This window comes from Abramis brama (assembly GCF_963993115.1).
Source record: "Abramis brama genome assembly, chromosome: 11".
Taxonomy (NCBI): Eukaryota; Metazoa; Chordata; class Actinopteri; order Cypriniformes; family Leuciscidae; genus Abramis; species Abramis brama.
The window spans coordinates 20721060-20738689 of NC_139973.1; the positions used below are offsets into that span (position 1 = coordinate 20721060).

Sequence of the window (17630 nt, forward strand, 5' to 3'; positions counted from 1 at the left end):
GTCAAACGAGCCGGCTCACGAAAAAGAGCCGAAATGCCCATCGCTAGTTATTAGGTGGCCAGTGTTTCACTTTCCCTCCAATAATATTTTGTTTTAATATCGCGGCGACGTATGTGTGCTTACTGGGAACATAATAAAGACACCTGGACTCGGTCGAGACCAAAAGCCATATTTGACAAGACCAGTGGCCGAGTCTGAGTCCGAATACCAGCGAGTCCGAGACAAGTCTCGAGACCGGACTCGAGTACTACAGCCCTAGATGTGGATGAGGAGGCTTTTGCTGCATTTCAGTCACTGCTGGTCCTGTCTAGATCCATTATCATATCAGTCTAGATATGTCCAAGTCATTGCTGAATAAGCCCAATTCTAACTGTCCAAGTCATCGTTGCCTTCAGCTTCTCCAGTGGTTCCGCTATGCTGCACGGATCCACCAGGGGCTTCTTAGTCATCAGCCCCGCCTTGGCATGGATCCCTCAGCTCCCCCTCAAGCCTCCACGCCCCAGATTCCACCTCAGCCCTCTGACCTATCGGCTCCACCTTGGCACTACATTCTCTTGGCTCTACCATGGACTCCCTCATCCCTCTGGCTTCACCTTCGTGCATCGTCTTCTCCACCACGGATTATTCATTGCTGAATAAGCCCAATTCTAACTGTCCAAGTCATCGTTGCCTTCAGCTTCTCCAGTGGTTCCGCTATGCTGCACGGATCCACCAGGGGCTTCTTAGTCATCAGCCCCGCCTTGGCATGGATCCCTCAGCTCCCCCTCAAGCCTCCACGCCCCAGATTCCACCTCAGCCCTCTGACCTATCGGCTCCACCTTGGCTCTACATTCTCTTGGCTCTACCATGGACTCCCTCATCCCTCTGGCTTCACCTTCGTGCATCGTCTTCTCCACCACGGATTTCTTTGCCGGCGGCTGCGCTTCGACCCTTCACCCCTGTAGCTCCAACTGGCTCCTCCTTCCCTTCAGTTCCTCCATTGTCCTCACCAGCACCATCTCAGCCCTGGTCTGCAATGCCTACACCTCGGTTGATGGATGAATCAGTCTCTTTAAATCCCTCCATTCCGAGAGCCTGCTCTGCTCTGATTGGCCAGATGGCCCAATCTGTTGTGATACAGCGCCTGTCGGAAGCTACACGCCTATTACCATAACTGGACGTCAGCTCTGTCTGGAAGCTTTCTACAGCGATTGAAGTGTAAAGACAGTAACGATGACACTGATTTTACCATATCAATCTGAGCAAGATTCCGATGATGAAACATTGGAAGAACTAGTCATTCAAACCGAACCTCTATCACAAGGACCACTCATGTAATTTCTCATAAGCTACTCAGTTTGAGGTACATTATAGATGTTTCAACTGTAATTCCTCACTATCAGCATTAACAAGAGTGATATACACATCAACAAACCGATGTGTATATTTCTAATTTATTGCGGTGCACATGCGGGAACTGTATCAATACCAGCGCGTACATTAGCACTAACTTGAATGACTGATGTAACAAACAAGTCTTGCTCCATCCTTTATCTTTACTCAAAGTAGTGAGAACGACAGGCGATCTGCATTAATAGACACAGTTAGGTAATAGTGGCCTACAACTGATTAGCAGAAGTATTTCAGTGAGACACTAATAACAGTTTTTTGCATAATATAAAACACAAAATGAAGTATTTTGAACACCTGGTAGAAAATATATAAATCAATAATTATTCATACTTACAGGTTGTGATTCTGAGAAAGCTGGTCCAAATAAACTGGGTACTGACCCATCTTTCAAGGGCAAGCGTTTTGCGAATCCCGCGTTGAACTCCGAGATTTGAAAAGCATGTCGTCAGTAAAACGACGTGTTGTGGGCTGGTCAAGTTGTTAGCGGGCGGAGACAACAAAGGGGGACATTATGCAAATGTATTTTCTAGTGACGTAGAACCGTAAAGCAGTAGGATTCGAATAAAAACGACTCGTATTGGCGGTTCAGAGTCGATTTCTTTCTTTTTGGGAGACAATATCATGCACTTTAGACTTTACAACTTTGCAGAACTTTTACATTCACAAACAGCTATATTACACAAAATGGAATATTTGAAAAACCATAATAAGGGCACTTTAAACAACCAGAATATGAGGGCATAACGATTTTCTACTAAAATAATTGTGGACCATATAGGGTTGAAAATTGGAACACCTTATCATTGGCCTTGCTGCTGTTACATCACATCAATCCCATATACAAAACTAGCCCAGTGCAGAGACAAGAGAGAATAATTGTTGCCCTGACATCTGATCTGTCAGTTGTTAAATTAAATAATTAAACTAGACAAGTGCATTGGGTATTTGAGCATTTTTATCTTACAAAATGTGTCCTGTCAACCTTATTCTAAAGTGTCTGTAAACTGTTATTGTAAATAATTAATTTATTTTAAATTCAGGAGGTGGCACAGTTACCTGTAACTATACTATTCTGTCCATCTATTCACACTTTATTGTTAAAACTCTTTTGAAACTATCTTATAAAAATACAAATAAAATAAAAAGTTCCACTTTTATCAGGGAGATAAGCAAAAGAATTGTATCTGAATTTTACTTGATAATTTAATTTAAATTGATTTATGTGGAGTTCTCTGACTGTGTCAACTCAAGTCAAGTCACCTTTATTTATATAGCGCTTTTTACAATACAGATTGTATCAAAGTAGCTTCACAGTGATAACATGAAAATAATACAACAAAGTTTGTTTCTAGAAGAAAATTGCATCATCGTCCACCTGAAGTAAGGCAGATCAATAATATTCTTGAATATTAAAAGTCCCCAGCTAAGCCAGCCAAAAGCCAAGGCAAGAGTGGCAAGGAACCAAAACTCCATCAGGTGACAGAATGGAGAAAAAAACCTTGGGAGAAACCAGGCTCAGTCGGGGCCAGTTCTCCTCTGGCCAACGAGGAGCACTAACGTGTATGATTATGATCCAGGCAGCATTACAGGTCAGAAGTCATATTGGATCAGAACATTCAGAACATTAATACACATTAAGATAAACCTTAACCGAAGTGTGTTAACCTGTAACATTCTAACAAAAAGAACAGGTTTAGCATCTCATTTAATGATATTAGCCCCCATTTTGAGCCTCAACAATTTGTTTCACATCCAAACATACGTATGTTTGAATAAATAACAGTGTGTTGAAAACAAGAAGCGCTGACTTTTTGAATTTCCTGGAAAAGAGCTCATTAGAATGTTTCTGGTATCAACATTCTGTGACACTTCAAGAAGAGGAGAAGATTTCCTCTATGTTTCCAAACACAGAAGGAGAGAGTACAAAACTTTCATATAAACCCTTTGAGAACTGTCTGCCTCTTGATGATTGTCAATGCTGTACTCAACTTTTTTTTTTTTTTTATAAATAGAAATAAAAAGATGTTTTGAAAAAGATGTTATGAAATGTTTCCAACCATATTTCTGTCATACATTAATATGCATTTGATCCTGTAACAATGATGTTATGGCTTCTGACACAAAAATATTTGACTGGAAAAACATGTTATTTTATAAGAATAAATCCAACATAAAAAAAATTAAGTTGTATCCGTTCACTGTATAAACTTATCAAAGTTATATATAAGCTTAATTTTTTATTTATTTTTTAGTTAGTTATTACAGTGTGTAAATATTTATATGTTGTATTAAATTAGACACCATTGCTTTATGTCATATAGCTTTTATTAAGTGTTTATACTCGAGTGTTCACAGTTGATTGCTAAAGACAAAAAATAGAGGACGTCTGACATTTTCCACTGTGTATACAGTAGTATTACAACCACCTGAACAGATCACCTGACTGTCATCGTTTGAACAAAACCCAGGTGTCTCAGGGCATTACAAAGAGAACAACAAACCTACTGTGAACTTACCTTTCAAAGTCTTTGTTATGTGAACTGGTGAGGCCATGATAAAGGTTACTTCAAATGTTGCATGTGGTCATTTTGGCTCTACAAATGTGAATGTCCAGAATGTGGAGAGTGGCAGTAATGCACAGTTTGCAGACCGGACAAATTCTGGCAGACTACGCTCTCGATCTCTTTACAGCTCTGACGAAGCAAAACGCTCAACTGGAGAGGCTGACGAGGACAGAAACCACATCAGACCTCGTTCAAGATCTTTTTATGTTTGTGACACAGATGATGAGGGACTAGGTCATTTTAGCAGATGCAATGCTATCCGACCAAGAGCAAGATCACTACACCATGAGGATGGCAAAAGAAACACTGGTGGGATATGTATCACTGCAAAGCCTCCAATCAAAAGACCTAAAGGACACTCAAGCAAATGGGCCAAAAAGGAACTTACAGGTGCGTAAGTGAGATCTTTTTACCTTTAAAAAAATAAGAAAAAAGTTAGATTTGCCAGCATTGATAAAATCATAAATAATCACAAATATTACCCATCTGTGTGCAATTCATTTAATTTCCCATTAATTTAGCCCTGAAATGCGGCTTTTAGCCCAACTTTATATCCCCAAATAATGCGTATGGTTAAAACATTTTCCGGGTGAAAAGTAGGAGCATTTTTTTATCCATATTGTAATGATACTTTATTAATTACTACATTTTTCAAAAAGTGAATTTAGGCATCACAACTTACTATACATATTACTATAAAGCACAGGGAGATATTAATTTTGGGATTTGTTTTTAAATGAGTATCTGAAAGTAAAAATAGGAGAAATGAACAATGAAATGACCATGCACATTGGAAAATCCAATACAGTGACAGTTAAAAAAAATTCTCTAATCTGATGACCGATATTTTACTGATATATATTGTGAATCCCTAATGCAAAGTGAGTCCCAACCTATAGGAGGATGGGAAAGATCAAAACAATTGATCTTTTGGAACAATTGATGTTCAAACCATATAGAAAATTCAACCCAAATGTAAATATGTTCAAAAATCAAAAAGATCAAAAATGACCTGGTAATTCGTTTATTTTGCTTTATAAAGCAATATCCAACTAAATGATAAAATAATTAGTACACATGCTCATAGACATTTCAAATGAGAAATTTCTGTAGTGTCAGATGACAAGACACATCATGTAAAAATTACAGCTAAATAAATGAATTACCAGGTCATTTTTCATCTTTGAACATATTTTTTTTTTTTTGTCTGAACAATTGCACCTTTAATAGTACTGTCACAGCTGATTCTGAAACATGCTTCATTTAAACAGGAAATAAAGGAAGTTTAAAGGGTGTACCCATGATGACCATTTCTGAGGTAGATAACTGGGAGATAAGCTCTTCTGCCAGGATGAAATACGGTCAGTATGTAGACTGGGAAAAGATTGATCCAGAAGCGGCCATCCGTTATCGGAAGATCCTCTCGAGTGACCGTTATGAGCTCAAAGCAATGGGCCGTACAGGATTCTGGTCCATGCCTCATACTCTCAGAGCCAAGGCTTACCAACACATCATCCACAACATTGAGAGCACATCCACCAACACTGATGTGGACACTTATTATGCCCTAGTTGGGAAGCTCTTTGGGGAATTTCAAACAAGCACACACCCTTTCCCAAAGTTTATGGAGGATGGGGAAATCCCCAGATACTGCCTAAATAAAGCAGGTCTGAATTCAGTGAAAAAAATTCTCATCTGTATAAATCACCATTTCCCTGATGTCACCTTCTGTCCCATCCTGTCCGCTCTGGTGTCCCTTCTCTTGCACTTCAGTGAGGATGAAGCCCAGTGTTTCCACAGTATTTGTTCCTTGGTGACCTACACAGACTCTAAAAAGCGTTACATTGACCAGACCTTCCTCACTTCACGTGCTTCATGCATGACCTTTGGTGACCTCGCCAATAAATACTGCAGAGGCATCCGGAAGCTAATAGCCAGCTCTCACCAGAACCTGTTCGAGTTCTACTCTGACTGGATCATGTGGATCTTTGCCGATCTACCTTTTACATACGCTATCAGAGTTCTGGATGTCTATCTAATGGAGGGCTACAAAGTTTTATACCGTGTAGCTCTTGCTCTTCTCAGCCTTTACAAAGTCTCTGTGTCCTCACGAGTGGCCCACGTCGATGACTTCAGACAAGACATTAAGAGTTTTGTGGAGAACGTGGCACGGCACAGTACGATTGACACACTGCTTCAGAGGGCTTTTGAAATACAGCTGCCCACACGCAACCAACTAACTTATCTTTTCAATGCCAACAAGCACGCACTAATTCATAAGGACATCCACAATAAGAGGTGAGGGGTTTATGAGGTCAATAAAAAAAAAATATATATATATTATATTTTAAGAATTTCAGAATTCCTATTACACATGAAACTCTATTTTTATCTCCTAGTTCATACCAAGCTATGGATTTCCGGAAGTTCAGCTCCTCTGTAGTGACTGAAACTGAGATGAGGGTGGTCTGGGCTTGGATTCCAGAGCGATTTGCTCTATTCAGTCCTGTGCAGCTCTTCAGTACAAATGTTCATGGCAGAAGTCTCTCCTTGTATGTTTTTTCTACACAGACACACTCTGAGCATGAATCATTGCATGAAAATAACCTTAAATAATTTGAGAATATGGTTTAATCACATAAAATCATGTTTTTAGAAATGCTTAAAATACATATAAAAAAATACATTAAACTGCAATCATCATTATTATTATTGACAATATAATAGTTATATTAATTATTAGATTTAATATATTGCATTTCATAATGTTTCTTAGTTTTTTGTTTTGTTTTTATCAAGTGGTTGAAATACATTAAAACAACCCATGACCCATAATATAAAAACATTAATTTAATCATAATTAATTATTATAAATATCAATGAAAAATATTTAATGATATTAAATATTGTTTTTCAGATGCATAAACCTCGAAATATGTCTTTTTTTGAAAATAGGTTTTATTCCAAAGTTGAGGGGCATGATCCAACCGTTTTACTCTTGAAAACTGCTGATGAAGAGGTATGTCTGTATTCATCTGTACACTTTTAAGAAAAATGGTCCTAAACAGAGCCAGACAGTATTCTTCAGCTTGTAGCAATAGCAGAAGCCTTTATGATGCTAAATAGAACCTTTTTTATAAGGTTCCATAAAGAACCATGCTTTGAAAGTGCTATATACAGTAGAACCTTAACTGTGTTACAAATAACCTCTTTAATAATCGTTTATTTTCATTAATATTATTCATTTTATATATTATTTATTAGCATTATGAGTGTTTCCCTTCTTCTGTCTATCTGGTCTTATAATAATAAATTAAAAATGAATAAATAATACATTAATAAATGGCAATTTACAGTGAACATGAATAAAAACATACATAAAACACACAACAAAAGAAACACAAAATAAATGTAATGAAGTTCCAAATGAAATGTCTTCATAATCAGGTTTTTACATCTATCGTTATGAGTGCATTTTGATGTTACTGAGTGTCAGTTTCTCTCAGATTCTGTAACACACAATCTCATCAACTGCTGTCTTGGTAGAAATACACAAATGAGTTTAGAGTTTCAGTGTAAATCAAATTAAGTTTATGAAGGCCAAAGGTAGCCAACATGCGAGCCATTCACAATGTTAAAAGGATAAGTAAAAAAAAAAGTAATGTGATAACTTTATCGTTTTTGTGAGAGGGCATGCTTATTCATAAAACTATTGATATGGATCATACATTCAATATCTTTGTCACTTACTTGCTTAGTGAAAAAGAGCAGAAAAGTATCCTTAAGTGAACAGAGCTGTCACACATATATAAAAAAAGAAAGAAAAAAGAAGAAGAGGAAGAAAGAAAAGAGAAAATTAAACATGATTAGTAGTAACAGTTTGAGGGTTAAAATTACTAGACATTTTTAAAAGGACATCAAGTATCTTTTAAGAGTGTGTCATGACCAATGCTGGGTAATGCATTAATGCGCACGCAATATAGTAATGCATTACTTTTAAAAGTAATTTTTCCCAACACTGGTCATGCACAGTCTGTGTAGAGGGATGGTTCTGTTTCATTCTTACTGACCGCCAGAGGCAGTGTAAACACTATGGATTATCGCAGCGCCAGCTAGATAGGTCGAGAGAATATACCAACAAAGTCACGTGGCGTGACGTATACTGAGCCCTGGAGGTTTATAGGCTACAGTAGCTCAGCACTCTACCTCTTTCGCTTTCTCGCTTGGTTGAGATAGGTTGTATTTGGTTGAGTGATTATTCGCGCTGTCAAGTGCAGCTTATAAGAGCAGCGAGATTCGTCCTCACAAGCTATGACAGCGCGCGTCTACGCCATTTCAAAGGATTGGATTTGGATTCGGATTCAGTTAACAGCGCTTGGTGAGTTTTGTTTTTCTATTTGAGTTATATTGCTTCGTCGGTAACACACTGTGCCTCTCGGTGCAATCCGGTGGCTTGTGTTTTTCCGCGCCAATGAGTTAACGGTCTCCCGTTGACATATTTACTCACATTTTTTGTTCCTCGGTTCAATCCGCTGGCCATTTTAGATATTTTCTCTTTTCTTGAGATATTGTTGGTATTACCTGTCGGTTCACCCGAGGTAATTGTTTTATTTTATTTTTATTGATTTTTCATCCCGCTCAACTTAACCTTACGGTGCAATCCGAGGGTGTTATTAGCGAGTAACTATGGCTCACAGCTCGATCGCCACTGGTTTTCCACTGACTTGTAAGCTGTGCCCTAATAATCTTCTCCCTGATGACGGTCATGACATCTGCCCGTCGTGTTTGGGTGTTCAACATCTGCGAGAGGCTCTCACGGACCCGTGCATGCACTGCAGCCTTTTGCCTATGTTGGAACGACGGCTCCGTCTTGCCGAGTTAGACCCTAATTCAACAGTGAAACTTGGGCAGTTAGATGAAGCCCCTTCGCGCAGTCTGAAGCGCAGGGCGTCGGCGGCGGCTGGTGCTCCCTTCCCATCTAAGAAGGCCAAATCGCGAGGTGATGAACAGTCACATGTTGAGAAAAGTTCACTTTCTATGACGGTGTCGGCGCTTTCTTCAGAGATGGCAGAGCTGAAACGCCTGCTTCACTCGCTTCAGCCTGTCACATCTGCTACACCTGTGAAGATGACACAGGAGGCTGAGAATGTTCAGAATCAGGGAGCTGGGGAAGAGTCTCTTGATTCCCCTTGTTTTTCTCATCGCTCAGAATTTGATGTGCTGTCTACAAGTGCTTCAGATTCCTTTTTTCACGATCATGGGGTTACTATGGATGTTGCTGCACAACCATCACCTCAGGCTGTTTTCACTGGTTACCCAGCAGTGGAGGGGTCTAGTGGGGGGTCAGTTCAGTCGTCTGGACAAGCCCAGTCCTCCTCCGATGATACTTTGGCTGTGCTTCGAATGGCAGTTGCTCGTCTAGGACTTGATGAGTCACCTGTCCAATCTGCCCAAACAAATGTGTTTTTCAGACAGACCACAGCTGCAACTTCTTTTGCCATGCCACCATGTAAGGATTTTGTGGCTGAATTCTCAAATGCTCTCACTGGTTCTGGTCCGCCTAAGCGGCGCTCAAAGATCGCTTGAACGCTAGCATCTATGGCTGAAGCAGATTCTATCGGGGTGGGTCGTGCTCCGGAAATAGAGCAGCCTGTGGCAGCTTTGGTGGTGTCTCCTGATGAGGCTCTACGAGGGAATGTGCGATGTCCCAGTGCGCAATGCGGTCGTACAGATTCTTTGCTAAAAAAGGCATGAGTCTGTTGCCTACATTACTTGAGCAGAAAACACAATCTGCCAGTTACTACTTGCTGCCACCAGTACGCTGGAACCTGCAAATGCGGATCCCTCTATTTCACAATTTCTGCAAACTGCTCTGTTGGCAACAGGCCATGTGACCCGCGAGCTGGGTAGTCTTACAGCCACGCTTCTGGCAGCCCGCCGCCAAGTGTGGCTTGCCCAAGCACGACTGCCGGAGGACTGTAAGAAAACCTTGAGAGATCTTCCATTTGTTCCCGGGCATCTTTTTGGTCCAAATGTTCCAGAACTATTGAAAAGAGGGTAAAGCTGTCTGAAGCCACTCGTCAACTGACACAGGTGCAGCGCAACCCTACCTTTAGGATGCCAGCGGTTCAGACCCGACATCACTACGCCACATCGGAGCAACGTTTCCGCCGGCACACTACACCTCAGTCACAGCCCCCTCAAAGACCTCGTGTTCCTGAAGATGCAAGAGTTTTTCGCCCACCTCAACAACAGTTTCGAGGAGGACCCCGTCAGCGTCCCCCCGCGAACACTAAAAATCGCACACATAAAGCCTGAGACAGTCAGGCCGGCGGTCGATCGTTTTTCAATAGATCAACTGGAGTACTGGAGATCCAACACCGCAGACCCCTGGGTGTTGGCAACTCTGAGCAGGGGATATACTCTACAGTTTCGACGCCGGCCTCCCAGATTTTCAAGAATTGTTCCTACGATTGTCAGAGATGCGGTTCGCGCAGTGGCTCTCTCTCTGGAAATTTGTTCACTGTTAGAGAAGGGAGCCATAGAAAAGGTTCATCCCCTCGTTCAGGGAGACGGGTTCTATTCGACATATTTTCTTGTTCCGAAGAAGGACGGTGGTTTCCGCCCAATTCTCGATTTGAGGCTTCTGAATTTGTTCCTGAAGGTCCTTCCTTTTCGAATGCTGCGCACAGCCGATGTTCTTCGGTCTGTGACTGCAGACGATTGGTTTGTAAGTGTCGACCTGAAAGATGGCATACTTTCACGTCCCAATTGCTGTACATCACAGAAAGTTTCTGCGTTTCAGTTTCCTGAATCAAGCTTACCAGTTCAAAGTGCTACCCTTCGGCCTTTCCCTTGCTCCTCGCGTCTTCACAAGGTGTGTGAGCGCAGCTCTGTCTCCTCTTTGGATGAGAGGTATGCGTATTCTTCCTTATTTGGACGACTGGCTTCTCTGTGCCCCAACAGAGCAGCAGGCTGTACAAGACTCCAGACTGCTTTTGAGACATGTGCAGAAGCTGGGGTTTTCTGTGAACGAGAAAAAGAGCCGTCTGATTCCATCACAGACCACTACGTTCATAGGAATGACCCTGAATTCCTGTCTAATGTCTGCCTCCCTGTCTCAGGAACGTGTGACGAACATTCTGCAACTTTTGGCTCGCTTTCGCCCGGGGGTGTCTTTGCAGTACGAGGTGGTCCTACGACTGATAGGGATGTTAACAGCGGCTACAGTGGTGATCCCCCTGGGTTTACTCCACCTCAGACCACTCCAGTTATGGAACAACAGTTTGCGGCTAGATCCCACCAGGCATCGCCATCGACTGGTTATAATTTCTCACCGTTGCATACGTGCGTTGAGGCGGTGGAGACAGTTAGAGTTTCTAAAGGCAGGAGTGCCTCTGGGTGTTGTTCCCTCTCGTCGGGAGTTGGTCACGACGGATGCTTCCCTCACAGGATGGGGGGCAACGTGGAATCGGAGGGGTATTTGCGGGCGCTGGACATCGATCCAGGCCACAGAACATATCAACCTACTGGAACTAAGGACAGTGTTCTTGGCTCTACAGTACTTCATGCCGGTTCTGGCAGGCCGCCATGTTCTCGTTCGGTCCGACAATACCTCAACAGTGTTCCATCTGAACCACCAGGGCGGCACGAGATCCCGCAGGTCTCTACGGCTGACTCACGAGATCCTGACATGGTGTCAGCCACGACTCGCTTCACTGAGGGCAGCTCATATTCCAGGAGCGTGCAACCAGACAGCGGATGCTCTTTCCAGGGATCAAGTACATCCAGGGGAATGGAGGCTTCATCCAGATGTAGTGCAGGAGATCTGGCTACGATTTGGAAGAGCAGAGGTGGATCTTTTTGCTTCAGAGATGACCACCCACTGCCGATTATGGTTCGCAAGGACAGAAGTGTCCAGCCCCCTGGGCCAGGATGCGTTGTCTCACGAATGGCCAAACTGCCTACTATATGCGTTTCCACCTATCCCTCTGTTATGGGAGACGTTGCACAGGATCTCCCTGTGCAAGCACAGAGTGTTACTTGTGGCACCACGGTGGCCAGCCAGACCATGGTTTCCTTTGTTGCTGAGACTTATGACAGGGAATCCATGGAAACTTCCACCCAGGAAGGACCTCCTCTCCCAGCTGGAGGCCAGTGTCTGGCACCCGGACCCGGCTCGTCTGCAGCTTTGGGTCTGGCCATTGGGCTAAATCCTTCCCTGGAGCATTGTGACCCTGCTGTTATTCACACCATCTCTAATGCTAGGGCTTCTTCCACACGACAGATTTATGCTTCCCGTGGGAAGCTTTTTTCTGCATGGTGTGAGGAACAGGGGCTCGATCCTGCAACATGTGACATTCCGAGTATCTTAAGCTTTCTTCAACGTTTACTGGAGGAACGAAAAGAAGCTTCCACGTTGAAAGTGTACGTAGCTGCGATTTCTGCATATCATGTTCCAGTTGGTGGCTCTTCTCTTGGCTCTCACAGTCTTGTCTGCAGTTTTCTGAAGGGCGCGTGCCTTCTGAACCCTGCTCGGAATCCTCATTTTCCTGTGTGGGATTTGTCACTCGTGCTTGCATTTCTGTGCTCACCCCAGTTTGAGCCCTTGCAAAGCGTTGACATTAAATGGTTGTCCTTGAAGACTTCTTTTTTGTTAGCTATTGCTACTGCGAAACGAGTCAGTGAGTTGCACGCGCTATCTGTTAGCGAACTGTGCTTGCGCTAGTTACTGGATGACTCCGGGGTGGTTCTACGACCCAATCCTTCTTTTCTTCCGAAGGTCCTTCTTCCTCAGTTCATAAATCAGCACACTGAACTGGCCTCTTTTCAGACTTCTTCAGGGTCTGATTCAAATGCCCAACTTTTGTGTCCTGTTCGTGCCTTGAAGTGTTATGTGAACTCTACTGTTCAATTTAGACAGTCAGACCAGTTATTTGTCTGCTATGGTGGTGTGAAGAAAGGTGCTCCAGTGTCAAAGCAGAGGTTGTCGAACTGGATAGTAGAGACCATTACGCTGGCTTACAAGGCAGCAGGGAGACCACTGCCCTGGGGACTAACTTGCCATTCCACTAGGGCCATTTCATCTTCATGGGCTGTTTTTAGAGGAGTTTCCCTGGTGGATATCTGCACTGCTGCTACCTGGGCTTCTCCATGCACGTTTGACCGGTTTTATAAGGTCAACGTTGCTGCTCCTCATGCCGTTAGTTCTGCGGTTCTTCTGGAGCAGCCTTAATTTCACCAGGTGGGTGGCATTCCTCATGACTATGTTGGTATGTGTCATCCATAGTGTTTACACTGCCTCTGGCGGTCAGTAAGAATGAAACAGAACGCTAGTTACACATGTAACTGTGGTTCTGTGAATTCTGGATGACCGCCAGAGTTCTCAGTCACTCGGAATGCGCGAGAAAGGCGTACCGAGGTAGAGTGCTGAGCTACTGTAGCCTATAAACCTCCAGGGCTCAGTATACGTCACGCCACGTGACGGTATATTCTCTCGACCTATCTAGCTGGCGCTGCGATAATCCATAGTGTTTACACTGCCTCTGGCGGTCATCCAGAATTCACAGAACCACAGTTACATGCGTAACTAGCGTTAGGCTTTAGAAAATCAATAATGACGTGGCTTTGAAAGGATTTTTTGCCCATTACAGATTTCTTTTTTTTAAAGATTAAAAAAAGGTTCTTCAGGACAATATGCTTCTAAATAAAACTGTTACTACGTGAAAATAACCTTTAAAGAACCATCTTGTTTTAAAGTGTAGCTGTACAAAATCTTACAGAAATGCTGAAATCTCAATATTGTGTTACATTTACGTTATTTTGTTCATGTCATCGCAGATTTGTGGAGCTTTCTTGTCTTCTGATTGGGCGCACAAGAATTGTGATGAAAAGGGTTTTAAGTTCTTTGGCACAGGAGAGTGCTTTGTTTTCACTGTGAGTAAGTCTCCATTTGCCATCCGATTCAATTGATTTGTTGTGCTTTAAATTGTACTTAATGTCACATTGTATGCTCCAAAATATGATTTGCGATAGTCGATAACAGAATAATTTAATTCCTAATTGCAAATACATTTTTCAGCTACGACCAGGAATGGAACGGTACCAGCGTACAGTGCTGCAGATCTCTGGAATGTCGGACAAAAGTGATCAAACTCTCTCCGCTAGCTCTCGAATAAACACTCATGTGGACAGACCCACTGCGGCCTCTCAGGACCGAAGATACAAGTCTTCTTCCTTCTGCACATTGTCAACATTCAAATTCATGGCAGGAGATGATGAGACACTTTTTATTGGTGAGCTTCCCCCCACCCCCACCAACAAAAAAAAAGTTTTTAAAAATAAAATAAAAACCTTGCATGAATATTAAGCAAGTGTGAAGGAAAGGTTTCTTTCAGAACACATATTTCATGTCAGTTATCCCCTATTGTTATCATAAACAACGTGGCTGCCTCTCAGGCTTCATATTTGCATACCCCGTGTGCACATTTCACCTGCAAACATGCTGGAACGTTGCCTTTGTGTCAACATTACTGGGAAAAAACAGTGTCTTCCTTAATATAGATGAAATGTTGTGTATACACTCCTTTACCTTTACTTGCGGTTTATCCTAGGTGGCGATGGCGGCCATGCGCTCTACCTGCAGGCTGATCTGACAGCTGGCTATTCTGAACGCTGCGATACATTTGAGAGTCCACCACTCTGCAGGAGAAGCTTCAAGATCCAGTCTCTAGAGGTGTGGGGTATCCAGCATTCATTGTCTGTTCCACCGCTGCTTTCACACTGAAGACTGTAGGAGCGCTGTGGAGGAATGTGTCCACATATATCAAAGGTCACACTGGCAAAATGACGTCATGCTTTGAGACAAAACTACGGACATTAAAGATTTAGTGTAGTGCAATCACAGTGAAGGATGCTGTACATGTACATTGTTGCGCTACTGCAGTATGAGCAGAAATAAATTGTAAATATCATTTAAGATTCAAATTTCCACAATGTTATTTATTTACATTTTCAAATACTTTTTTTTTATTGTATGCCTTATATTATTTATATTTGTAATCCTGTCATTCTCTGCATTTCTGGAATAACTAGTTTTCAAAGACAGTATTCAAACAGCAGTTTGTTGAATTTTAGTAAACATTAAAATCTACAATGTTGTAAATAAAAACTTTTACACCAAATAGATGCAACTGAAATTGAATCATGGCTGTAGTAAATAAAGTGGATATAAAAAGCAATGTGTGTGAGTGGAATAAAATACTGAGGCCTGCAGCACAAAACTAAAACTCTGGAAGTTCAAGGAGGTGGATTGGTTTTTATCTGTTCATCACCATGACACCTCATATACTACATGGCTAACTTTGCTCCAGAGCAGGTTTTATTCTGGGTAAAAGATTGCAAACCAAAACTGAACCAATAAGTTGTGTGCAAAGTAACATATTTGACGCAATGAATGGGTTGGGCAACTTTAGCCCTATTGGTCCACTGTCCTGAAAAGTTTAATCAAACACCTGAAAAATCTAACCAAAAGGCATTTGACTTTAACTACGGCTGGATTTATAATCTTTTTATGAACCTATAAATTAAGTATTAAGTAAAAGGGATGCTCCAATCAATCGGCCGCAGGTCATCCAGTAATCATATTCATGGCTGTGTTCGAAATCGCCACCTATAACCTCATTCACTATTCCCTACATTATAGTCCACTTGAAGGAGTGAATGAAAACGAGCTGTCGCTTTTGCATAGTTTGTGCTTGCCATATAATAATCACTTAAAACTTAGCAAACTGGCAGCTCCAGTAGGGATGAAAAGATTTATCTTGAACTCTGTCATGGAAACTAGCATGTATAAACCATAATTAAAAAATGTAATAATCAATTAAAAAGCAATTTATACCTGTATGATATTACCCTGTAGCCACATTGGACCAGTGGTTTGGTAAATGGATGGATGATTAGGCTGTGGGCGCCATCTACTGGCGAGAAGATATTTGGAAGAATGTCGATAAACAAACAGTTGATTGGCCCCATTGACTTCCATAATATGGGGGGAAAAAATCTTTTGTGTTCAGTAGAAGAAATTCATACTGGGTGATTCATTTAACACCCTTTTAACATGTGAAAAAAGTGTGCTTTTATTTACCATGTTTGATGATTACTTTTACAATGGTTCATGTACATTTTGAAGCTTGAAATGTTGATTAGACTTTCAATGGATGGACAAAAATTTCAAAATATCTTCAGTTTGGCTCCAAAGATGAACGAAAGTCGACCGTTTTGGAACGACATGAAGGTGAGTAAATGACGACAGAATTTTTATTTTATTTTCAAGTGAACTAAAACTTTAATGTTAATGAACTAATCAACCAGTCCTCTATAACAAACTATTAAATAAACTTCTTTGCAAAGAATAAAAAAACAACAACCTGGTGTTTGTCAAAGTAAAATGTATCTATATTTCACATATGCAATGACAGAACCACCAATGTATTGAGTAAAGTATAATATAACTTATGAACTAGTCAACTGTAAACCAAAATTTAAGTTCTATCACTTGCAACAATAAGAATATGAAAACAACACCCTGCCCAAGGTATTTTTCTTTTTTTCTTTTACACATTTACATCTTATCAACAATTCTCTCCAGCAGGTTTAGTAACTTCTCCTCTCTTGCCTCTGCTTTCCTCTCCCAGGCCTCAGACCTCTCTGCCTCTCTCTCCAGGAACTCCAAAACTGGATCCTTATGCTGCCTTTTTGGTGGTAAGGGGCTAAACCCCGGGTCGCTCTCATCTGTTTCAAGCAGCTCTGTGGAACTATAATTAGAGGATGCTGAAGAAATCAGAGATAGCTTCCAACCAATTGCTTCATTCATCAGCTCAAACCATTTCCAGTTTCTTGCAACTGTGTCCCCTGACTTGGTCTCCACACCTGATGGTGACTGCTTCAGTTCCTATACAAATATTTTGGGCAATGATAAGAGTGACTCATCTCAGATCTCATGTAATGAAATAACACAGTGACTAGAGTCTGCTCCAAAATAGAAAAATCACCATGAACAGCAGTCAATAAGAATTGTGTGGGTATTTCATAAATATAGCCTATACTGTCGACAGCAAACCTGACATGACACAACTTTACATGCACAGAATGTACTATTAAACAGCAGGAGTAGGCCTAATACTGATTTTATAATGGTTTTGATAGGCCTTGGAAGAAGTCAAAATTACTCAAATAAAACAATGCATGATTTGCAGTTTTATGTTTAATACTAATGCAAATGACAAACCTTAAACTTTTTTGTAAGGTTTTTCCACTTCTTCCGAGCCCTTGCTGTGCTGACTTTATCAGCAAGACCCATCTCTTTAAGAATTGTTCTGAAAAACAAACATTTCACCATTCATACATTCACACCTCAAAGAATGATGAAAGTTAAATAAAAAAAATAAAAAATAAAAATAAAAACAGAGATAACTACTTTTGTACTAATTTGTTAAAAAAATATCCATTTAAAATGAAAGCTGCAGTTAAATGGCATTTAGGTTAACTTTATAAAAAACAACATTGCCTACTTATGAAAACATATATATCTGCAAAACACAAATAAAAAATTTCCATAATACAAACTATTCTTTCCCATACAGTACTGTGTGTTCTGTTATGTGTCATAGAAGT

The 17630-nt window shown here is 41.2% G+C and overlaps 1 protein-coding gene across 1 annotated transcript; it reads left to right on the top strand.

Annotated features, from left to right (window-relative positions):
* The first annotated feature begins 3834 nt into the window (after window positions 1–3834).
* LOC311092922 (TBC1 domain family member 24-like) lies at window positions 3835–15187 on the top strand. Its single transcript, XM_084129936.1, has 7 exons — window positions 3835–4346; window positions 5228–6254; window positions 6356–6508; window positions 6912–6975; window positions 13797–13892; window positions 14038–14251; window positions 14570–15187. The coding sequence occupies exons 1-7, from the start codon at window positions 3944–3946 to the stop codon at window positions 14740–14742; spliced, it is 2130 nt and encodes a 709-aa protein (XP_083986062.1). The 5' UTR covers window positions 3835–3943; the 3' UTR covers window positions 14743–15187.
* Window positions 15188–17630: the final 2443 nt, after the last annotated feature.